Source organism: Anolis sagrei, chromosome 3, assembly GCF_037176765.1.
Source record: "Anolis sagrei isolate rAnoSag1 chromosome 3, rAnoSag1.mat, whole genome shotgun sequence".
NCBI lineage: Eukaryota > Metazoa > Chordata > Lepidosauria > Squamata > Dactyloidae > Anolis > Anolis sagrei.
Window position 1 is genome coordinate 27839569 of NC_090023.1, and position 25911 is coordinate 27865479.

Consider the following 25911-nt stretch of genomic DNA (forward strand, 5'->3'; position numbering starts at 1 on the left):
GAATTCCATTTTGCTGAAACTCTTAACAGTTTCTTAAACTCTCATCTTTCATGTGTTTTGAGCTCCCAGAACCCCTGATCATTGGCTAAGGCAGCTCAAGCCTCTGGGAGTTGAAGATCAAAACACCCGGAGCACCTGAGTTTGGTAATCACTGCTTTAGTATATGAATAGCATACATATAATCTGCATTGTATTATCCCAACACCATTCCCTGAAAACCTCCCAAGTCTTCTGTTCCAACTATTAATGAGAAAAATGCTGGGGAACCCTGCCTGGGCCTTACCTAGACAACTCATTTTTCCTTCTGAGAAAATGACTTTATAAAATGGTGTCTGTGTCTGTTCTGGCCTGCTTTATTTTCATCCGTTTCACAGACTTTATTTCACAGTTTAGCAGGCAACAATGTGGTCCACCTTGTCCAATTATGATCCAATTCTCTACCCAGCCACTGAGAAAAACACCACAGTATTTCTTTGCAAGGGGCTAAAACAAGTTGCAGATAGAAAAACTATCATTATGGCTCCACAGCAGGAATGTATGAACGAGAGTACTTCAAAATGGCAGAGAGATGCCTCAGCCCTTCCTATGGTAGACAAAATGGCAGGCACAAGGTTAGTCAAAAAAGAGAAAACAAGCTTTAGAGCTCTGGTTTCAATCATCATAATTTATTAATACATACTGTGCAAATGTATACAGCACTACAGAATTGTACTTAAAAAAAGAGGAAGAAGCACAGGTCAATGAAGCTTTGGATCCATATGTAATCTAACTAATAAAAGCATTACAAATATTACCACAGGATACTTGTTTTCTTCTTCAGGTTCAAGGAAAATACAACATGGGCATGTCACCATGAGGTTTACTGCTGTTAAGCTCCATGAAAAATTCTTCATAGAAGAAGCTGAATAAGACATTTAGAGCTGTACTCCAACCTTTAAAAAAAAGAAACAAAATGACAAGCTATACCTTTGCTCCATTTAGTCCCTCTAAACCAGGCATGAGCAAACTTTGGCCCTCCAGGTGTTTTGGACTTCAACTCCCACAATTTCTAACAGCCAATAGAATTGGGGTACAGGCACAGGACCCTTGTGAATGCACAAAATAATGAATAGATTTTTTTAACCCGAAAGAGCACCTCTCTAGAAATTTCTAGATCTTCAAGTATGACCCCACAGTCAACATCCCACCGTCATCTGGCGGTTAGGAATTGTGCACGTTGAAGTCCAAAACACCTGGAGGGCTGAAGTTTGCCCATGCCCGCTCTAAATGTATTCAGATAGTGTTTAAATCCACAGCACTCAGAACATATTGCACTTACACAACAATACTCTACAAGTAAACATGCATTCCTATGCATTTTTACACACGGACTTAAATGGTCATCCTCACTGAATCTGAAGATACTGCAGCAAAACACTGTAAAACTCATACATCTTAAACTATTCCAACATATTTCAAATTTATAATTTAAGACCACTATTCAAAATTATCACTTTTACTCTTTTCTTGTGTAGGTGTGCCTATCAATTTACAATAATTTACAACAATTTACAATTTCTCTGGGTTTTCACTGGCAAGGAATTTTTATATTCTACAGCACCTGGCATTTGTTAGCAGTCTCCCATCCAAGTGCTAACAGAGGCTTGGCCTGCTTGGCTTCCAAAATTGGATGGAACCAATTTAGAGTATTTATTTATTTGGGGTTCTTTTACCCCGCCCTTCTCACCCCGAAGGGGACTCAGAGCGGCCTTACAGAAGCAAGGCACCCTTCGATGCCTGCATCATAAAACAATCATACATAAACTTACATCATATCATAATATAATTCACAAAAGTGCATGCATTAATTATCATAAAATCAATAAAAACAAATACAAACCCAATTTCTCCTTTACATGGTCAGCATTTCGCTCATAGATCTAATTTTCGTTCCACTTCAATCCTGCTGGTCTTACTCGCCTGATTGTCTGATTTAATTGCCAAGGTGCCCAAAGGCCTGGTCCCACAACCACGTCTTCACCCTCCTCCTGAAGGCGAGGAGGGATGGTGCTGCCCTGATTTCCCCCGGGAGTGAGTTCCACAGGTGAGGAGCCACCACTGAGAAAGCCCTGCTCCTCGTCCCCACCAGCCTCACTTGTGAGAGTGGTGGGGTCGAGAGCAGGGCCTCCCCAGATGATCTCAAAGTCCGGGGTGGGACGTAAAGGGAGATACGTTCGGACAGATACACTGGACCGGAACCGTACAGGGTTTTGTAGGTCAAAACCAGCACCTTGAATTGTGCTCGGAACTGAATCGGCAGCCAGTGGAGCTGACACAACAGGGGGTGTGTCCTTTTGCAGTCCCACATACAAAAGCAAGTGAAAACTTGAGGGCAGAGCACCACAAATGTTGGTCCTTTGCTAGCTGGATATATGAACAGGAAGTGGTCCCACAACTCTCAAGACCCCAATCTCTCAAAGGATCCAACTGCAACTGAATGGGTTTGAGCCACTAACTGGCAAGCTGGTGCTTTTCTAACCTGGAGGGACCAAGTTGGCTCAGGCCTGATCTATACCTTCAAGCTTCTATCCATAAAGATAGAGATGGGAAATTGGACAACTGCAAATGTATCAAAACTTCAAAACCTTACTAAAAATGCCTTTTCCCACAGAAATGTAAACTTTGCTAATTTCAGGGTTTACACCTTACTTACTCTCAAAAGAGGCTTTGTCTGTCTCTTGGCTCATTAGCTGCTTGTCTGTAACTCTACAGGATACAACTGTGGTGAAAATCATTCAGCATACATCCACTAGAATTGGAAAAAAGCACAACAAACTAGTGATGCTTCCTAATGTTCCTATGAACAAAGCTCCTAAGCAATTTTTTTGCATGTGATGGTGGTTTTGCCAAAGTTGAAAGTTCTTCTTGCTTCCACAATTCTGGCACTCAATTTTCCCCAATCTCTCTAGCCTACTGTACCACATTCTATATCATTCTGGATACTCCCATCCGGTAGGAGCTTTTCAGAAAAGACCAAAAAAAAAAAAAAGTATGTGTGAAGAGGTGATCTACAAAAATTGTTCCAAATGGCACAACTGGAAATGCTTTCTGCTAAGGCAAACTACCACAGGACACTACCCAGCTATTGGAAGTTATATGGCATAGGTAGGCAGGCTGCAGGAGTTAAAATGCTTGGTGCTCCAAGTCCTAAAATAAGACCGGACAGCACATGACTGCTTTAGAGGAGAATCACACCCTTTACAGACAAGTTTTTCCCCATAAAATACCTATGATTTTTCTATGTGAAAAAATGTTCTACACCAGAAATAGTTTGGCTTCAGGGTTTATACCAATGGTTCTCAACCTTCCTAATGCCACGACCTCTTAATATAGTTCATGTTGTGGTGACCTCCAACCATAAAATTATTTTCGTTGCTACTTCAGGACTATAATTTTGCTACTGTTATGAATTGTAATGTAAATATCTGATATGTCAGATGTATTTTCATTCACTGGACCACATTTGGCACAAATACCCAATATGCCCAAATTTGAATACTGGTGAGGTTTGGGGGGGGGGGTTGTTAATTTTGTCATTTGGGAGTTTTAGTTGTTGGTATTTATAGTTCACCTACAATCAAAGAGCATTCTGAAGTCCACAATAGAATTGAACTAAACTTGGCACACAGAACTCCCACGATCAACAGAAAATACTGGAAGGGTTTGGTGGGCACTGACCTTGAGTTTTGGAGTTGTAGTTCACCTACATCCAGAGAGCATTGTGGACGCGGACAATGATGGATCTGGACCAAACTTGGCACGAATCCTCAATATGCCAAAATGTGAACACTGGGGGAGTATGGGGAAAATAAACCTTGAAATTTGAAAGTTGTAGTTGCTGGATTTATAGTTCACCTACACTCAAAGAGCATTTTGAAATCCACCAATGATAGAATTGGGCCAAACTTCCCACACAGAACCCCCATGACCAACAGAAAATACTGAGTTTTCTGATGGTCTTTCATGACCCATCTGACACCCCCTCATTACACCCCCCCCCCCCCAGGGATCCCAACCCCCAGGTTGAGAAATGATGATTTATACCAAAGCAAAACAAAAAACAAAAGAGTTGCATCAAAAACATTCCAATGTATTTTCCCAAAGTACCCATTCAAAGACATTTCCTAAGAAATGCTTCTTAGATTTTTCCACTCAGGACTTCTTTTGATCTGAGAAATTTACTGGTAACAAATCAGTATTTGCAAGGCTTACTAAACATGCTGATTTTCCTTTTTTATGATGTATACCTGAAGCATCTTCTGCAGAGTCCACTGCAAACACTGTATAACAGAATCATATACATTTCTCAGACAGCTACTAGATGATATGAGAAAACTTTTATTGTTGCCAATTTTTCTGGTACCCCAATACTGAACTAAGGATTTGGGATCAGGGTCCACATTTTAAGAAGCATTGGTCTATCCTGCCACCCCAAAGTAACAAGCCTCTCCTGCAGAAATGAGAAGATTACAGAGCAACCAGAGCAGAATCAGTAGGCAAGAAAGCTCATACTGTCATTAATTATCACAGAAGGAAAACTATTTGCAATCTAGCAACTTGCCCATGGAGAATCCTTTATAACATTCCTGCCTAAAATGAATATAAAATGCAACAAGCAGAACTTGTATGTGGAGAAGAAGCAAAGGAAAGAAATTAGACAAGCAAGAACTCAAGGAAAGCAAGATACCTGAAACAAGAATGGATGCAGCTTCCTTTCCATCTTTTGCACAGATCATGGGTGATTGTTCAACTTCAGGTCCACTTCAGCACTTTAAAGGTATTTTCTAAAAATAATCAATAATTGATTATATATATATTTAGAAGTAAAGACACCACTTTAATAACTTTCTTTCATCATGTACCCTTCATTTGACATTTCACAAACTTCCTAAGCATGTTTCCCTGCATTAGCAGTAACTGATCAAAAATTCAGCATAGAATTACATGGCTCCCCATCCACTGGAGGCAATAAAAAACCTGCATATCCATCTTTTTTGGAGCAACTGAATACATAAAAATTTCAAGGTGCACTTCCGTGTCCCAAATGAACATATTTTTCTCCTCTCCCATCTAAAAGCAGAAATTCAGCATGTGTGCGTAAGCTCACATTGCCACTCCAGAGTATGTATACAAGATTCCTCTATACTCCAGAGAGAGAAAAATGTCTGTAACACCAATTTTCTCTAAACTCTTGAAGTGGCATCTTATCAGGTGAAAGAGCCTCAACATTATTGTTCTTTCTGTATATCTAAAGGTAGATAGGCTTCTTCTCCCCACTCTGAACCAAAGCACACACGGAGAAGAGCTTTGGATTCTTGCTGCTGGTGAGCATTCAATAAGGCACAAGGGAAATTAATCCATGTATCACATCCAACTGAAGGATAAAAATGCAAAGGCCCTTTTCATTGGTAGGTTTTATAGTTAAAGCAATTCATAGTCACTGCATGATATTGGCTGGGCATGTTCTATTTAAGGAGCCAGCCAATCTGTCTACTGCAGAGTCTACTAAGAACAAGACTCTATGTGTTCTCTCTGTATTTTCTCAGCACTGACTGTAGAGCCAGTGGGCCTACATGACTAAAAGTGAATGGTGATACTAGGCATTTGAGGCCTTGGTAAGAGCTTCATATAGGATTAGCAGAAATACCATGGACATGAATACTAAAATCCAGTTTTATAAACAGAGAAGCACTTTTTTCATAGAAAACCATTTTTAAAAGACGTAGCAGAGTACACGCAGATCATATTTAAGGAGCAGTTTTTTCAGCTTAAAAATCAACACTACTTTATTTATTCAATTGCACAATTAAACTTTGGTATTCTACTGGTTCTTACAGGTACCAATAAACTATAATTACTGAGAAAGTGCATAGATTTGCCGGGGAGGCCCTCCTCTCACTTCCACCACAGTCACAAGCATGGTTGGGTGGGGACAAAGGAGAGAGCCTTCTTGGTGGTGGCCCCTCATCTTTGGAACACCCTCCCCAGGGAGATTAGACAAGCCCCCACACTGTACTCCTTCTGTAGGGATTTGAAAACCTGGATGTTTCTGCTAGCTTTCGAGAACGATTAGTCACTAGCCATATATGCCCAGTCCCCAGATCACTAGATAGTACTTTGTTTTGCACTTCATCCACTGACCCAGCCCTATGGTTCATAAGCGTTCTCTTTTGTTTTATTCAGAAATGTTGGCATGAGTCCTCAATTACAACATTGGTAAAAAGTAATTTAAAACAAAAATAGATTTAACACAGGCATGGGCAAACTTGGGCTCTCCTGGTATTTTGGACTTCAACTCCCACAAACTAATGGGCCTGAGGCTGTTAGGAATTGTGGGAGTTGAAGTCCAAAACACCCGGAGAGCCAAAGTTTGCCCACACCTGATTTAACACCAACACTTTTAGGAAGGCAGTTTTAAAAATTATTTAACAAGTGTCAAGTTTGATCTGTCTTTTTTAATTCACTGTCTGCATCAGTTATTGCCCATAGGCTACAGTCATGTGAGGACCTGGGGCAAGGAGTCCTTGTGCCTGCCTTTGCTGACTTATGGGGTCATACTGAAATAAAGGTCAGATATCAGCTATGCAGTGGTATTCTGGGCTCTGTGACATATTGGACTAAGAACAACTAATAGGGAATAAAATGACAATATTGAACTCTTCAACTAACTGACTCATGTTCAACTTTATTCCAATCTGAGTTTCTTGTCCCATTAACAGGATGTTGGATTCTAGCTTAAGAACCTGCATGCACTTCAGAGCCACAGCAGATATATTCATCCTAACTTGGTGCTGGGCTAAACTGTACTACCAGCACTATGCATCTCACATTAAAGCAAGTTTTAGCCCAGTTCCATGGGACTTTGGGGGCTGCCCCAAGCCTTCCCCAAATGTTTTCTTAACTACTGTACATTTTTAAACTTTCAAAATGTTATGGAAACCTTTCAAAGGCGGGAGGCATCTGCCATACTAGCTCTGAAAGCTGTTTTAAAACTAAGAGAGATAATTTTTTAACCATACCGTTAACCAGAAGTGATGTATAGTTTGATGCCTTTATTTATAAGCCCTCTTCTTAACTTGAAGCAGTCTGTGAGAGGGGGGTTTAAAGATATGGGCAAAGAAGGGATGTTGAGGGGTTTAGAAACTGTTTTGAAATAAATTGAGAGGTAGAAGTCACCGGGGATCTGAAAAACAACCTTGTGCCTGCTTACAGCCTATAAGCTGCACTTCTGCTGTTAGCCCTAGCTTCTACCAACCTAGCAGTTGAAAAGCATGCAATGCAAGTAGATCAATAGGTACTGCCTTGGTGGGAAGGTAAAAGGATGCCCCATGCAGACATGCCAGTAAAACACGATCGGAGAGGTCTATGAAAAACAGGATCCTCGACATGGAAAAATGGAACAACAGCACCTCCCCATGGCTGGAGTTGAGCACTGCCTCCAGACACTGGTAATGAAAGGGGAAAGCCTTTACCTTTGTCTGTGTATTGTATGCCATTGTTGTTTACTGTGTAAAAGGCACTGAATGTTTGCCTTCTATTTGTATACTGTAATTCTATCCGAGTCCCTCTGGGGAGATAAAGCGGAATATAAATGAAGTGTATTATTATTATTATTATTATTATTATTCTCCTACTTCTGATCTAAGACTCTGGAATGGCTGTACTGCTCCAGCACTTGAATATTAATAATCATATTTTCTAATAGCAGAACTAAAATCCATCTCTTTGCCTAGAAAAAAAGTTTAATATTGTCAGTTGCTTAGGATATATGGCTGCTTCAAAGTAGGATGAACCAATGCTAGCAGATGGCAGTGCAGCTTTCCCTTCTAAAGCAGACTTCCTTACTGGTATTTTCAGAGTCCAAGAAATTTCTATCTTGTCATTATTTTGAGATTATTTGCATACATTTCCTTTAGCTAAAACTTACCCAAATCAATTCTAGCCTTGGGTTATGACATTGCCTGGATTCATATATTGCTTGAATTACTCTATTACACCACGGTGACTCCTCAGACCCCTCTCTGCAGCAGGATTCTCATAAAAAGTATAGCACAGGGGACTGCAGATTTGAGAGAGTTAACTTGATTTGGCTGGGCAGCAGAATTGCTCACCTGCCAATGCAAATAAATGCTGGATCTAAGCCTAAATATTTTGCAACTTGTCAAAAACAACAAAACGCATGGTGTACGACGATTGTCTTAATGCAGTCTTTATATAGTTTGGCTATCAATACAAGGGGGAATTAACATTGCATTTTGAGATCACGGCAATTTTCCTACAATATTCCAAAACTTCTGTTTAACTACATTTCTAACTTACCACTTGCTCTTAAGGAGGTTATAAATATCGAACCGTGATTCCTCCTCCAGCACCAGAGTAGTTGAGAGTCAGAAAGCTCCCAGTTCATAATATGCCTTGACCATAAATTGTCCATCTTCAACAATATTGATCTTATAAGGTTTCTTAAAAATTGCAAAGATATATTACACACTTGGTTCTCTGGTATTTTAAATTGCTCAGTATAAATCATACCCCAAACCCAGGTCAAAATGGAAGTGTAACATTCTATTTGCCCTCTAAACGTTTGCAGTATTTCCTCATTCGGCATCAGCTCAAACATTTTAGTTACATATTTCCTCTGCCAGTACACCAAAGACACTGAAATTGGAAGTGCTGGAAAACTCTCAATATCCATTTACATTGTCGTATCAATCCATTAAAACAATTACCTTTCATGTGCAGTATTTCAAGCAACTGTCTCCCCATTATGTCCTTTTTCAGTCCATATTTTTTTCAAGTTTATTTAGGAGGATGTCGTACATGATTAAGTCAAAGTCTTGCTGAAAGAGAGATATAGTCTGTTGATGGTACCCCTTTGCAACTAAATCATTTATTTTAGAAAGAGAAGGAACTAGGTTGACTTGGCACAATTCACTTCTTGTTTCTCATATCATCATCACTAGCATTTTTTCTTTATCCAGTAACAACTTCAATTTTCACCCAACCCCAGCATTTTACCAGCACTTGTTTATTGTTCCAGAAAGAACCATGTGGGGCATGTTTGACCCCACAAAATTAGACTGTATAGGCCAGGATAACAAAGCAGTTTTTGCTTGGAAGAGCAAATGATGTACAATAAATACTCCCACCCACCTCCCCCCATCAGACAAGAAGTAGCTCATCTCACTCTGAATTGGGAATAATCATCAGATCCACTGATTCCCAAATGAAATCTATCATGTTATTTTGCCCATTGAGGTAGCACATCTACATTTCAAGAGTTGGCACAAAGGCGGTAATCAGTATTCAGTATACTCTGTTAAGTTTTATTGCAGAAGCACTTGTGCAAAATCATAGTTCAATCAGTTTTGTAACCTCTTGCACATCTGCTTTATACAACTTCTTGTTCAAGTATGCTTAAAAACTCACCAACGGGGATTTCCATTCATTGAGTGCCTAATTGGAATTAAGCTTCAAAAAGAACCAAAAAAGCTATCAGGAAATTTCTAAAATATATATCTAGAAAATTTATTGTTCTTGTTTTTCATTATATTTGAAATTGAAATTTCTTTTGGTATTCTGAGCTGCCTTTGTTTGAAAGGCACTTTAAGTATCATTTTTTAAAAAATGCATAAAGTTATGTCTTTATAAAGTTATGTCTTTATAAAGTTATTCATTTGTGGGGAGGAAAATGACATTATATGTAAAACTCAAGATAAATTATTATTGATTTTAAATATAGTAGTGGCTAAACACATATTTTAGATTTATTTATGAATATTCAATCAGCCATACAGGTAAAGTTGTAAAGACGTTGCACATTTCTGGCCTATAGATTCTCCCTTGCCCACGCAATGCAGTGCCTCTCCATAAGAGGGCCACTACATCATCCTTAGGTCACAATTGCCAACATTTGCCAACACAAGTGGGCATCTCCATAGAAAATGAAACTGTTCTGAATGATTATGGTACTTTTAAATTTTCTTTCAACAGAAGTATCTATTGATATGTGAAAAATCCCATTTTTGCAAGATACATATTCATAGATCAATGTAAGAACTAAGTACATGCAATTTGAGAGTTTATATATAGCTATATACTTGCGTGTGCGCGTGCGTTGTGCAATCTAAAATCACTGAAGATAAAACCATACATTTTGGGAAAACCAGTTCATATGGCCTACCTTTCTGTGTTGGTGGGCTGCGTGTTCCTGTGAGGAAGGAGGCTATGCTGATGGCGGTCAGACAGGCTTTTGCAGAGGAGCCAGATAAATGTGCCAAACAGCTACTGGGCAACAACAGTGGTGGAAGGTGACAAACACAATGGCAGTGGAACTATAGCTAAGTTGTGTTAATACTGAGCGGGGGGGGGGGGGGGATAGTAAGCCTCCTTTTGAAGATCTTGTATAATGAAAACCATGATTCAAAATGAAACAAGCAGCAGTGCCAGAGGATGAAACTCAGGTCAGAGGGCTCTCAATGAGCTAAGGGGGATATAGCAGAGGATAATTACAACTAGCACTGGGGCATGACACAACTGAACTGAAGCTGAAAGGATGTTCAGCTGCCCATGTAGAATCATACAATCGGAAGAGGCCCTGTGGCCCATGCAGTCCAACTCCCTGCCAAGAAGCTGGAAAATTGCATTCAAAGCACCCCCAACAGATGGCCACCCAGCCTCTGTTTAAACCACAGTCCAGGGCAGAGAGTTCCACTGCTGAACAGCTCTCAGTTAGGAAGTTCTTCCTAATGTTCATGTGGAATCTCCTTTCCTGTACTTTGAAGCCACTGTTCTATGTCCAATATTAAAATAAAATCCAAAGCTGCACAACACATATTACAGAATGGAATGTGAGAAGCATGAAGAAGGTAGACATAGTAATACAAGAAACTGAAAATAAGAACAGTGCAATAAATTATTGAAGTGAAAAAGCTTAAGTTAACAGGAATTGTGTATTTGAAGTCAGATCATTACACAGAGCTTTGCTCAGAAAATGAACATCTAGCAAGAAATGAGGTGACATTCATAGAGAGCAGAAATGTAAAAAAAAAACAGTCAAAGGCTATAATGCAAAATATGATTGATTTATGTCAACAAGACTTTAGGAAAAAGCCATCAGAATACCTAAATCCAAATTTATGTTCCAACTACAGAGGCAGACAAAGAGGAAATTAAAAATCTATGCTGGAGTCCAGCAGGAAAATGCTCATAAGCTAACATTTAATTGATTGTCAAAGGCTTTAATATGATAACATTTAATTATCATCATGCATATCCTGTACTCAGGAGAAGATGCTGCTGCTTGGATAAAATACAGAGGGTCAGGCAAAGTTGCATTTTATCACCCTATCTGTTTAACTTGTAGACTGAGCATATTACTTGTAAAGTAAGATTAGACTCAAAGGAAGGAAGCAACAAAATGTAATGACCATATGCAGATGACAGGATACTATTAGCAAAAACTAGCAATAGCTTACAAATATTACTGAAGAAAGTCAAAGAACAACGTTCACCAGCAAGTTGAGAGTTGAACATTAAGAAAACAAAAACAGTTATCATAGCTTATTTACATAATTTTCAGACAGACAATGAAAAATTGAAATAGTTCAAAATGTTCCATATTTTGGCTCAGTCATTTATCAGGATGGTGATTGCAGTCAAGAAGTCAGAGGAAGACTAAGACTTGAAAGGGCAGCTATGAAGGAACAAAGCAAGATCCTGAAGTGTCAACATATATCACTGAATACTAAAACCAGGATTGTCCATACCATTTTATTCCCCATTTCTACACATGTTTGTGAAAGCTGGACAGTGAAAAAATCTGATAGGAACAAAATTAATTTATTTGAAATGTGCTGTTGGGGAAAATACTGCGGATACTGTGGACTGCAAAAAAACAAAACAAACCTTCTCTAGAAGTCAAGATGACTAAACTGAGACTGTTTTACTTTGGGTGCATCATGACAAGAGATGACTCACTAGACAAGAGAATAATACTTGGCAGGGCAGAATGCAATAGGAAAGTGGAAGATCCCATTCCAGATGGAGACTCAATCAAGGAAGCTACGGCCCAGAATTTACAAGATCCATGTATCTCTCGTCTGTGAGGCAGTTAACAACAAGCTCACATGTGGCTGGTATCATGTTTTTGGAAGACCAAGAAGCAAGACGCTTAGAGACTAAAAGGTCCTTTGTAAATTAAGTTGGATGGCTCAAATAAGGACTTCTTCCAATGTACTATTTCAAATGTCTGAGGGCCCATTTTTCACTCCAAAAGACCACTTCCAGTTTCATTTGTCCAACTTTTAGTCAGGGTGAAGACTCTGGAACAAGCTCTCAGGGAACATCCATCAGTAAAAATGCCTTCCGCCTTAAGATAAACTTTTTTAAAATGCTGAGAGTGAGGCTCAGGGCATCCCAATGACAAGCTTTCAAACCTCCAATGGCTGTATTCTGCCAATCTACATGTTTTCCAAGCACCATTTTTATTTGCAAAACCAAGTGTCCAGTCAGTTTCGTATACAATTATATGCAAAGGGTGTGATCCGCTCCAAATTCCACCAGCAGTGATTTTCATTCTTGCATTAAACAGGATTCAGGCCACAATAAATGGGGAAAAACTTGTTTTTACTATATTTTCATATATTGTTTTTGTGGTTTACTTGGACTGTGGTGATATTTTTATTTCTTGATGCAATCTTCAGGTAAGAAAAAAGACAGAACATGTTTTAAATGTACACACAAACAAAATATTAATATTGCCTTCTCAAACAGCAAATGCTCAAAATTTTCATATTCTTTATGTGTACCATTTTTCACAAATTCCATTTCACAACTGTAAAAAGTTTTAAACCAATACTTCATCAACTAATTTTGCTTAAATACAATTCCAGTTCAAAAGCAGAGCTCCCTGCATTGAATCATTTCATAATTCTAAAACAGAATTTGAGATAGTAAACGTATTTGAAAAAATGTTTTAGAGATTGCACTCTCTGCCAATATGTTTCCAGTTTAGATGTAAGATGTCAACACTGTTAAAAACAGACTATAATTCAAGCATCTAGGCCATGGAGCATGGCTTTGTTTTCTCTATCAATCGACACAATTTCCTTTGTTTGAGTTGGTTTTTTAAAATGTTTTGGTTTTTAAAAACGTTTTCAGTTATTGTAGGTGATATTGACTATATTCTGCCTTGAGATTAGCTGGTATACAGCCGATTAGAAAGGCTGTTTTCAATCAATTTTTTAAATAAATACAACATGCAATCATTAGCAAAAATGTTTGCAGTTCTTCATAGTATTTGTCTTTCTTTAAAGACAAATGATAAGACCGCTGATGCAAATGGAAAGACATATGGAAGTTCAAACAATTTTGGTGTGAATATAAAAAAAATGGCTTGCATGAAGCAAGATACCTCCCCCCCCCTTCCTCCACGACACACACACACACCTTATTAACCGGTTATTGCTGAAAGCATTTCACAATCTATCCTTCACTATCCAAAAGGCTCTTCAAAGTCAGATTTTCTTGAACAGGAAACTAGAGGGAACTACAAAAATTTGTTGAATGAAATTCTGCTTGTACTTCTCTAGAATCAACACTTTGGAATGAGCTGGAAAAAAATAGCAAAACTACTGCTCAATGTATTATTCTATTATCATATCTACATATCTACTAAGAAGCAAAAGTTTATACAATAAATACATCATAAACTACTATTTTCCCAATTCCATTCCAAATCTACCAGTTTTCCCCCCTTAAAGTTTATGATTTTATAAGTTTGAGAGAAAACTGTTTACCTTACCAAAATCTAATTATGTACCAATGAAATAAATGGTTTAGAAAATCATTTTAAACAAAGAAAATTTCATCCTGGCAGACTATTACAACAGTTGTTTTTTATCTTTGCATTACGCTGGATATCAGTAAGAAATAGTGTTTGCGGGGGGGGGGGGGGGATAAATAATTCTTTATTTATTTTGCTACCAATAATAATTTCACACCACCACTTATAGTTGAGAGTTTTAAAATTACAGAGTTGTGAAGAAGTCATAATGCAAGAAATGTAATAAGTAAGAGAAAGAGAATCTTCATACTCCTCTTACAGAATTTACATATTAATATTTTAGAGCCCTTCCAGACAGGTCTTATATCCCAGGATCTGATTTCCAGGTTTTCTGCTTTAAACTGGATTATATGAGTCCGCACTGCCAGATAACCTGGGATAAATAGAAAAACTAGGATCGGATCCTGGAATATAGGGCCTAACTGGAAAGGCCCCAGTAGATATAGCAAAAAAGTGGGAAAAGGCCAGGTATTAAAATAACCAAGAAATAATTAAAACCTTCCCAGTCAAGCTGCCTTTCCATTCTATGATTGTATAAAGAAGCTATAGTCATCCTTCCACATCTGCATTTTGACTTTTGTGGATTTGATTTAAAATGTTATCGCCAGGAAATCCTCCAGTGTGACTCTATGGTGAACAATGCTATTATATGGCCAACTTCCAGACCGTGGTGTCATACTGGAAGTTCTAGAAATTCCTAGAGAGGTGCGCTTCCAGGTTTAAAAAACTCCACTATTCATGATTTTACACATTCACAAGGGTCCTGTGCCTCTAACTCTTTCCTACCGGCTGTTAGGAATTGTGGGAGTTGGTCCAAAACAATCATACCTGCTATAACTCCAGTGAATATCTAGTGTTGACTGTATAACGCAATGTTTTACATAGTTTTCTGATTATTACAAAAATATAAAGCAGAATCTTACATTCCAACTGGCTTGAGAAAAGATCAATTTTTGGAGGGGGGGAGTGTCAATATTCCTGATAAACACTTTTCAAATCATCTTGGGAAACAGCTCAGCTTTCCCAACATAACATAATACTCAAAGTTCTGCATGTCACTTTGTCCATCTCTACATAGTCTTACCTTTGATTGAAGCAGGCACCAGATAAGGCCAATATCCTAGTTCCACTTCCAAAACACTGAGAGCCGGCTTAAAAGTCTTTCTGGAGCTCTACCTTCTTAAGCCATACCATCAACGTGCAAAATGACAGGAAAAGGAGATGCTGTTTGCTACTGCTGAAATCTATGGTTTACTTTGGTTCATACTCTTCTATATTTTTATTCCTCTGTCCAAAAATATCTAATAAGGATAAATTTGTGGTTTAATTCACATGTACATACATATAAAATAAATGTAAATTAAGAGGATAATACTAGTCTTCATTTTTTCAAGAAATACATGAAGTAAGATCACAGGTACCTATATATGACGCTGGAAACTAAGAACACAAGTTTTTATATAAATGATTCAAAATAATAATGTAAACAGAAGCAACTGTGGTTTTCACTAAAAAGACCATTAAGCTGGCCTAGCCAAATGATGTTAATGTTTTTAAGACCTGTGTTTTGACTACTTTGCATTTCAACATCAATGCCTTGGGATGTGAGATAATGTAGCCCAGCTACACCATCCAGATGTGCTAGAAAGCAACTACTTTCATTCCAAATTAGCACTGTCATTTCCAATTTGTTTCAATTTTGTCCAACATATATGTGCTAAAACAAAAACATCCTAGGCTGTTACTCGGCCTTATGAACATTTTAAACTTTAACCATCCCAAACTTATCGGGCTAGATAAAAAAGGTGTTTAAAAAACCATCACCCACTGTGTTATAAATTTACATTAAATCAACTTAGATTGTTTTTCCAGCAGTACGGAGGGAAAGTTCCTAAGGGCGTGTTCCTCCTCATTTGCTCTAATAGGCAAGACAAGTTCACAGCCAAAGTTATGGATGCTATCTTGAACTCTAGATGTCCCTCTACAACTCAAACATACTACACCTTTCATTCCTATCAACTATTGTATGGAAGGAAAGGGTTCCTACTATCCTATTCTGTCGCTTTTTTTAAAGACTGGACTTGACAAGGGTCTCTTCCCAAATACTCTTAGGAGACAGGTCCCTGCTATATCATCTGTTGTTTCAGGAAACCTATATAAAAATTGCCACCTAATCCTATCATTGGGAGGTTCTTCAGAGTGGCCTCTGTGCTTAAAGCGCCACAATTCATCAATATCACACTTGAGATCTTCATAAGGTTTGTAATGCTTTAACCAAGCCTTGAATGACACATCCAACTGTGTGAATTTCCTACCTATGGATTCTCAGTTCTACCCACAACAGTGTGAAACTGTGGCATGTCTTACTATAGATAGTTTCTGCTGGAAAAAGAGCACAGGCCTTACCTGTGAGATAGACAGGGAAATCTCTGCCCCACTTGGAATTGCTTTCTTGCTACTACTGTGGGGAGACAACAAATGTCCTTATAAAATTTTCCTTTCTCTCTTCTTTGCCTGATTTATCTCTGGACATTTGAGAACATCTTGTCTTCATCTGTTAGATCAACTGAATTGTTCATGGGTTACTTCCCTTTCTGGCTGCTATTATAATTTTTGTCCTGCCTATCAGAACAAATGGAGGGAAACAATTGCTTTAGGTGGTTTCCTCACCTATTGTTGAAAAGGGAGTACGTGCTCCGTTTTCATTCAAAGGTAATTGTTCAGAACTGAATGTATGACTTTTAACTGAGGATGCCTGTCATATAAGTGGGAGAAACATCAGGAGAGAATGTTTCTGGAACATGGCCATACAACTCAGAAAACTCACAGCAACCTATACAGTCTCTCTTAATGGTCTCCGTGTTAGAACTCGTCATTAATATTTATTTATTTTATTTATTTATTTACAGTATTTATATTCCGCCCTTCTCACCCCGAAGGAAATCAGGGCAGATTGCAATGTACACATATATGGCAAACATTCAATGCCAAAGATAACAGATATAGACAGACAGTCAAAGACTATTTAACTTTTTTCTGGCCGCCAGGGGAGCTGTCACTTTCATCGTCCATCTGCGACACTGATGAAGTACTTCCGCATTCCCCACATGCTTTGCTGGAGTGCTTTGCTTGAGTCTTTTTTATAGCCTCTTAAATTAGTTAAATAATATATCCAATTATTAAATAAGATGGGTCTAAATAAATGGGAAAATAATGAAATCAATAATTTAAACAGGCCCTTTTCTTGGTAATTTAAGACACTGTTTCAATTGTTTAATTTGAATCAATCCACTCTCATGTGTGTGTGTGTATGTATGTATGTATGTAATTAGCTACCATTAGGCATTCAAACAGAATTACCTAGAGTATATTATACATAAGTGAAAAAATGTTTTTCTCCATTAACTTAAGATGAATTCAAATAGAATTAATTCAACCTATGTACTCTGAATGACAATCATTTAAGTACAAAGTAAAATTTAGCAATTTGAATTTGACAATCTGATTCAAATAGCTAAATGGCTATTTTTGCAAATAACAAAGGCACATTTTGAAAAAAAGAAATGTAGAAATACAATATTGCAATTACATGTGGTGTGTTTCATGGAGATTAATACTGTTCAAACTACAGAACTTTACACCAACAGCTTTTCCATTAGATCTAAGAAATAAATTACGTTCAGCAATTTGCTTTTGTGAGGAGCTACTTTTTGCAGTAATGAGATGAATCGAAGTTAAATTTTGGCCTTCAATGGCCATGGTTGTAATTCGCTATTTGGAAAGGAAATTAGGTATCTGCTGGAAACTCATTATGAGGTGTGTGGACTGACTAATCCAACTGTGTGAATTTCCTACCTATGGATTCTCAGTTCTACCCACAATGACGTAGGGAGGAGGAAGAAATATGTGTGGACTGCCTTGTACTTTAACCAAGAAAAACTGACTTGCATTTTTTTCTGCAGAGTTTTTCAGCTGCAGTATCTGAAGTAGTCATTTAATGAAACCAAAGATCATGTTCTGGTATTCTCCAAAAGCACAAAGATAATAGTAACAGAAAATCTGTTAGTAAAGAGCAACTTGGTGACTTACCTTTCTGGAGTGCAGTAAAAACCACTTGTAGGGTGATCAAAGTAATGAGTAAAGTAAATTAGTTTTTTAAAAAAAGAAATAGTCTAAGCTCTGATCTAAACATACTAAAAAGTATTGAAGGGTATTTGCAAAAACTAAAACATATTTTTAGTTGCTAAAGGCCATCCATAATCTGATTTAGTCACATTAAAATTAATATTTTAAAATCTGTTTGGCAGGATCAAACAGAGAAAGGATTAAACAGAAAAGTTCAAGGCAATTATATCTATATACAATGCAATCTAAATCCAAATGTTTGTAATTATAGTTATGAAAAGTATACTGCAAGAAACAAAACAAAGGAAATGGAAATTGTTCCAAGAGGAAACTAACTGTAAGAACTGTGCTGTTTACGTACATCCAATACTCTGTAATAATTCTGTTATACAAACAGTAAATATATTTAATATAGGAGAATAATTTCTTCTACTGTAACATTGATGTGTATTTACAAAAAGTAAGTGCCGTAAGTACTTTTCTTTACACATTTTCTTTTGTAAAGAAATTATAATGCCATAGTTCAGTTCCAAACTCAAAGACTGATTGGAATATATACTGAACAGTTCATATATAGATCTTATACGTAAGCTTCACACATTACAAAACAACGGCTTCCCACAACCTATATGTGCCTCAGATTCATGAACACCCATCCTTTTCTTCTTTTACATAGCAAAAGCATGCAGTGCTAATGTTATGCTAATCGCAGTTCCTCATAAATTCAGACATCAAAATAATTCATTCATGAAATGGAAAAACCATGGTTTCCTCTTACATTTCAAGCAGCTATTGCTTTACATCTTGCTGTTTCCTCCCTCAGATGGCTGAGTGAGGATGACAAAACTCCTTCCTTCTCAGACAACAGTATTGAAAGATGGGTTACGATATTTTCCCCAGTAGAACATCTGAACCAGGCTCCTTTCCTGTAACACACTTCCCACTGATTTCAGTTAAGAATTGTCCTTGGAACCTGATTAATGTATTTACACTATAAATTATTTTGGGTGACTCTTACTGCCAGGTATCATCATAATAGATTTTGTTCAGCTCTCCGTTCTTTCCCCAATACTATGTCTTTATTATATATTAACAATCTATGAAATTTTACAACATATATAAAAGTGGTATATGAAAACCCTATCCAAGTCATACAGCAGAACTAAACAAAGAGCAGTCCTGCAATTATTTCTTCTAGTGGTGGATTCCATCTTTCAGTTGAGGAAAAGATCCAAATCAGAGGAATTATTTTATGATTTCCCCCCTCTTTCTTTGTTCCAAAATTTTCCTTCACAACTTACAAGGAATGGCATATCAAGAAATAATTACAAGAAATGGGTTAAACTGCCAGAACAGACACACTGCAGAAGAAAAGTAATCTAACTGACCAAATCTATCTATCTATCTATCTATCTATCTATCTATCTATCTATCTATCTATCTATGTAATGGCCAGTTAGATTACACACACACATATATACATATAGTTATTAATGTAAACATATAAATAAGGAATATTTGTATGAATCAACAATGTCCTTGCATTCAAACAAATCTTTATTGCTCTTTATATATCCAAAATTTATATCACAGGCACTGCTGAAAATGTAATAAAAGTGATATGCACACATACTGTATCTTCAGCAAGTAAATATGGGAACTCTTATTTCTCGCAGGAAACAGTTAAACAGATTATTTTGTGAGGCAGTGAAAGAAAATGATTAGAAAGATGAAATAGGCATCTTTATAATCTAGATCCAAGTTACCAACATTTTGTAATTAAGCCTCTGAGTGAATAGATTTGTTCATTTTGATGTCTGCAAATTTCTCATTTTTCCAGTGTTTAATTTATCAGATTTTCACAATTACTTGTGGATTTTCTTTTAAAGTCCACTTCAAAATTTACTCACACCTTTGTGTCTATTTTCCACAATATACACGTTATAATATATGCATTTTACAAGCAATTATATGCAACACATATGCATACATTATTTTCATGGTACTAGTTTCTGTGCATGTTTTCACTAATATACTTTTTTCCCTTTTCTTCCTCAAGAGCATGCTTGTAGAAGCAGCTAAATTCAATAGTTATTTTCCAATGATTAAATGCACTGTTTTCAGAGGAGATTGCATTTTATCCTGTATCAATTATAACTCAAATTCAATAATATTTCCTTTAAAAATTCACACAAATCATGCAATTGATTAACTAAAAGAGTATATAAAATCAGATATGTAGGACAACTCACCTTTTTATCCTTTTAATATTGATACTACTGAGATTTTGTATGAGTCAACACTGTACAGATAGTTACTTCTCTTAAAAAGCTGAAACATTCTTTAGTATATTAATTGTTGTAAACTAAATGAATACAAGTGGGATAAAGGTGAAAAAATAATAAAGTATATTAGCAGAAAGAAATCTAAAAAATTACACATACAACAAATTAGAAATTCTTTAATGGACGGAGTGGTACAGGTAAAGCCCAATACTAAGTTTAGATAATGAATTCATTTTCCTTTCCCCTCTTGAACTTGTCACAGTTTGGTTTTGGATTCTGATACTACCTTTATTTTTTAAAGATTTAATGCTATTACAGTTCCTGATGAGATAGAACAAAATGAATTTATATAATGAATCAAAACTTTGGATAAAATTGAAGACATTTTCACCACATATAAATCTTACTAAAAGCATGGGATTTACTGTAATCGTAACGTGCCACTCCCAATAAATCCAATGAAAAGGATTTTGTTTATTAATTTTCTATTCTCCACAGTGTAGTTCTCAGGCTGTTTGTACAAAAAGAAAATGAGAACGTAAGAATGAAATCAATATACAGATCAGAGTTCATACATATAAACAAAAGGAGGGAAAAATTCAAAATCCATTTTCCAATTTAACAATTCAACATCAGGCTCTTTGAGTTCAATAGAATTCCACTTGCTTGAAATGCCAGCAAGAAGAATGTTTTGATTTAGCATGAAAACCCATTCTTCTAAGGTGCAGTTTTTCACACAGTGAAGGTTAATAATTGTGCTACCCAGGGTCCCAAAGCACAGCATGAGTCATGAAACCTTCTTGAAGACTCTACCACCAAATATTATAGAACAGGAGTTTCATCCATAGAAAATACTTGAGAAAACAAACAAACAAACAAAAGCAACTAAGCTGCAGCCTCTACCGTGGTAGGGATGGACAGCTTCTCTGAATATTAGAAAAATGAGCTTTCAGGAGATGCTCATTCTGTGGCTATCGCAGAGGCACAATTCACATAATTTGGGATGTAGCCAAATTCAGGCCCTGTACAGGGACAACCGGTCACATTCTGTCTCCTACACCACCCTCAAGCATTATTTTTCCACAATCTATCTCAGAAGATGTGTGTTTATATATTGTATAAAGTTGTAAACGGAGGTGATATGTTCCAAAGTACAATGTTACAGGTTTTCAGCAGATATGCATTTGAATTAGCTATTTGTCTTGAGAAATGTATTTGCACATGTTGTGGTCCAATTTTCTTTGCTAAATCATAACAAAATATCATACATAAATCCAGGACAGAACAATTTTTGAAACTCAGTGGCCTAACTGAATGGATAAAACGATCAAAAGCAAGCCTCTGACTTCCTAAATTCCTTCATGCAATCAATATGCATTTGTAGTACATATCACACACTAAGTGCATACCATTTTTATTAAATGTGATCAGGAATGAGAGAAGAAAGGAAAGAGGTTCTCCTCTTCAGCATTCTAGAATGAAAAACTTGAGGCAGAAAAGCTGAATCCAAGCAGTGTGTCCCTTAGTTTTCTAAACTACACAAATGTTTAGATAAATAGGATGGGAAATTCCAGTACTGTATACCAGAAAGGGCATTGTTAAACAAGCTGCAGTGATGTTTCTTTTAATCTTCTTCCACTAGAAGAAGATTTGTGACACTAGAAGATTTGTGACACTAGAAGATTTGTGACAATATTCAGAAACACCTTCAAATCCTTATAAACTTTGAACCCTATGATCTTCTAGTGCGTTAACAAAGGTGCTTCTTAAAAAAAATACTTTAATGGTGAGAAGCAAAATTATCTTGCCACTTGAGTCACTTTATCAAATCTTCCTATGATATATTACAGATGTTAATCATAGCCGCGCTTCTTGATGCCATGAAAGCATCAAGAAGCACATCCTTCCAAATTGGAAAGCTAATATTGCAAGCTCCAAAAGGCTAACATGAGGCTGCTGAGTGTGGATGATGCAACGGTCCCTGCAGTAAACTTGGACCATAAAATGAGGAACTGCCGTTTGGTGTTCTATTGGAGATCAGTCTTCGAGGTCCAGATGGACCAATCAGCACCATAAAACTTTCTCAGACTCACACTTAAAACATTGACAGAAACCAGAGCATCACGTCTCTTGCTTTTTTTTTCTCCAATCCCAAGTGTAGAACTTGAATTATCTGCAGTTTTTCTCCAATTTGCCTCTACTGTACATATGTTCATCTGGATAGACTTCAATTGAGGAATGATACTGAGAGAACTCCAAAATAGTTGATGAGACAAATTTTGTTCCATTTGTTAAGTTTGGGTGGGCCTCTTTGCTGAGTAAGAGGTATCTGGATACAAACATTAACCATTAGCAAATGGTCATACTTACCATGTTGTTATAATTTGAATGTCCCTGATTAAGTGCTTTCCGTATTAGCTGAGGGCCCTTCCACACAGCCCTATATTCCAGAATATCAAGGCAGAAAATCCCACAATATCTGCTTTGAACTGGGGTTATCTGAGTGCACCCTCAGGTAATGTGGGATTTTCTGCCTTGATATTTTGGAATATAGGGCTGTGTGGAAGGGGCCTTATCTACTCTCAGCTCAAAAGAGTGCTTTATGCAAATGATGACTTCTCTTGCATAGAGCTGTTCAACCGCCCCTCCCCAGCACAGAAGATTTATATCTCTTGACGTCGTTAGCCTTATGGGAATCCCAAACCACAACTGTTCCACTTTCCAATCTCCTGTGAATCCACAAATACAGAAAGCATAAACCTGTTCTGGCTGTGATACTTGAGAAGTCTTTTTATTTACCATACCCAATAATTGTGGAATTAGTAATCACTATCGGTGTCCAGTTGTGACATTAACTGTGTTAACATTTTGGGCAACACAAAATGGCTTACTCTGAAAAAAAAACCCCTCAAACCGCAATTCAGAAACACTTAACTTTCTTCTTGATCCAGTCTTCAACATGATTTTGTCCAAATATGGGAACAATTCTCTGCTGTTACCCTGCACAGGGCTGAGGTAACCCCTAAAGCAATACTCAAAACAGAATATGCATGTCATTGTTTGTAAATCACCAACAGAAAGGTTTACAACCAAAATATTAAGAGATGTGGAGCTCAATTTCATCATGTTATTGGACCTTTGGGAGCTTTTTAAGACCTGGGGAATCTCTTTAACAAGGACATAAAGAAGAACTCAACAGTTGTTGTTTTTTAAATTGAAAAAAAACCTAAAACACAGAGAATAGCATACAGCCCTCCAGAGTTTTACTGAAGACCAATGTGGCTCCCAACCCATTTGTAGTCCATCTTTCTTCTAACTGCTCTGAGGCTCACATTTTACATGGCAGAATTATTTGCTACAAAATCACAAAGCATGGATGGAGAAAGTATATGCACATTCCTGCAGCCTTCTTATAGACAGGCATAACTAAGCCATCCAAGGCTTGAAAACAGCAATACAATATTTTGCATTTGTTCTATAAATGACATATATTGCTTCAAATTGCAACAGCTACATTCGTTATTATTAATTAAGGATTCTGGTTGTTGAAAGAAGCACCCTATAAAACGCATTTCTCTAGAGCAGTGGTTCTCAACCTGTGGGTCCCTAGGTGTTTTGACCTACAACTTCCAGAAATCCCAGCCAGTTTAGCAGCTGTTAGGATTTCTGAGAGTTAAAGGCCAAAACATCTGGGGACCCACAGGTTGAGAACACTGCTCTATAGACTAATGTGACATGAATGACCGAGGCAAAATCTTGTGTTAAAGATGAGAGCACCATCCAAAAAATATTCTGTTACCTAAAATCCAGGATGATCCCCTTGAACATTCATAGGGAGTATGAAGCAGGCCGCTCACCATTCTCTCTGTCTAATGTTCCACCTATCACTTGTATATTATATTGATTCTGATTCAGTTAAACTTGTATACTGGGCAGGAATTGGCATAAAACACTAGAAAGTACCATGATCTATTTCCACCCCTAATAGGAAGGGCAGGATGATTGGTGGAACTGACCGTCACTGAAGTGTTAGGGAAACTGGAAAAGGATCCATTATAGTCTATCTTTACTTCTTCATCAATGTGTAAAAGTGAAATGCTATCCAAAAATCATTCCAGAATATAATATATCCAGAAAAAGTTTGATCCAGGTGAGCCTAAAGCAGCACCATTATCAACCATTCCATAATGAAGGCTAAGTAGTTATTACACTTTTTCTCAACAGGAAAAGCAATGTATATAGCCCCATTCGGAACACACTCTTGTCATGAAGTAAACAATTCTATTGTAAAAGTGAACAAGTCAAATACTTGTTCTTAATAGCACACAACAGTATGAGGTGGAAAAACATGACAGGATAATTCTGCTCAAATTTCAGCTTTCTTTCAATTAATATCATAACTCATGTTTTAAAAAGCAGCAATTTTGTTGAATTATTAGGAATGTCAGATTATGAATTAGAATTTTTGAATGTTTGGACAGGCAACCAGAAATACATAAAATAGGCTCTCACATACAACAGGTAATGAGTAATGCAGCACAGCCACATAGGAATCCGTGTAAAAGGAGTCGGTGCCCCCACCTAATCCTGCAACTTTGTATTCCCAGAATGTAGCTAGCGTGACCCTAGAGTCACATGCACCCACAGTTGATTTAGCAGACATCAATTGAACAAGACTCCTCAAAACATCCTTTTTCAGGCCAAGAATGATCCACAAATGGTAATTCACACTTTAAAGAGGTCGCAGAACAGACACATTTCCACATGCACTACTTAATATCAAAAGCTTCACTCTTTTCCAACCAGGAACTGATTTTTTGAGTTCCGTTTCTTTTTCACAGGCTGTTTCCCCAGAATTTCCTGAATGTAAAACTGGCTTCCAGATCTTCTGCAATTGCCATGCCTTTTATATTCCTTCACAGAACCTCTCCATGAAGGCATGAACCCTCAGAACACATTTCTGTTTTAATTCAACAGCCTACTTAAGAGTTACCTTTAAAAGTAGTGACGATTACTACTAGTGCTTATAACTTTTATTTACTTTTATTTGATAAATTCATATGCAGGATGCTCATTAGTAACATTTAAACCTCTGAAACACAGGTGGTATATTTTGAACGTTTGCAAGGGCAGGTAAACAAATTGTATTTATTCTTATCAACAGTAAAAGGTTGAAGCAATGTCTGATAGAGATAATACTATTCAAAACTATTTGAAGTTATATATTGAAGTGCTCAACATATATTGCAATGAATGCGAAACTGTTTGAATCTTGTGAAAAAAACCTGATAGACACTCTAATTATATACTGCAGCTCCAAGGGTAGTATGTCTTGTACAAATATCACTAAGAGATCTGAAGTTATGAACAATCTAAAAATAGCCTTATCACAAATCCCTAGAAGCATTATTTAACATATATATGCTGAAGAAAAACCTTTTGCAAGAAAAGAGAGCAGCAAAATGGGAGACTATCTGCTAAACTTTGTAAGAATTATTTGATCAGTTGCTCTGTAAATTTATTTCCAAATTGAGATCCCATATTATACTGAAGAATTCTCCAATCTTTTCTATTGCTGTATTTTCTACTTGCTAACAATACAACCTCAAAAACCGC

At 37.1% G+C, this 25911-nt stretch overlaps 1 protein-coding gene across 3 annotated transcripts in view; it reads right to left on the reverse strand.

Moving 5' to 3' along the window:
• Nucleotides 1-644: 644 nt before the first annotated feature.
• The window catches only part of PSPC1 (paraspeckle component 1), a 61919-nt gene continuing 36652 nt past the window's right edge, over nt 645-25911 (reverse strand). For 2 of the 3 annotated variants that reach the window (XM_060770968.2, XM_060770969.2), the window contains 4 exons: nt 8769-8879; nt 4727-4823; nt 2693-2788; nt 645-932 (listed from right to left, as the gene is read on the reverse strand). In XM_060770968.2, the coding sequence (XP_060626951.1) occupies nt 8817-8879 (63 nt within the window). In that variant the 3' untranslated portion in view covers nt 645-932; nt 2693-2788; nt 4727-4823; nt 8769-8816. Of the gene's footprint in view, nt 933-2692; nt 2789-3717; nt 3829-4726; nt 4824-8768; nt 8880-25911 lie in introns of all 3 variants that reach the window. The other variant, XM_060770971.2, reaches the window with a different exon arrangement.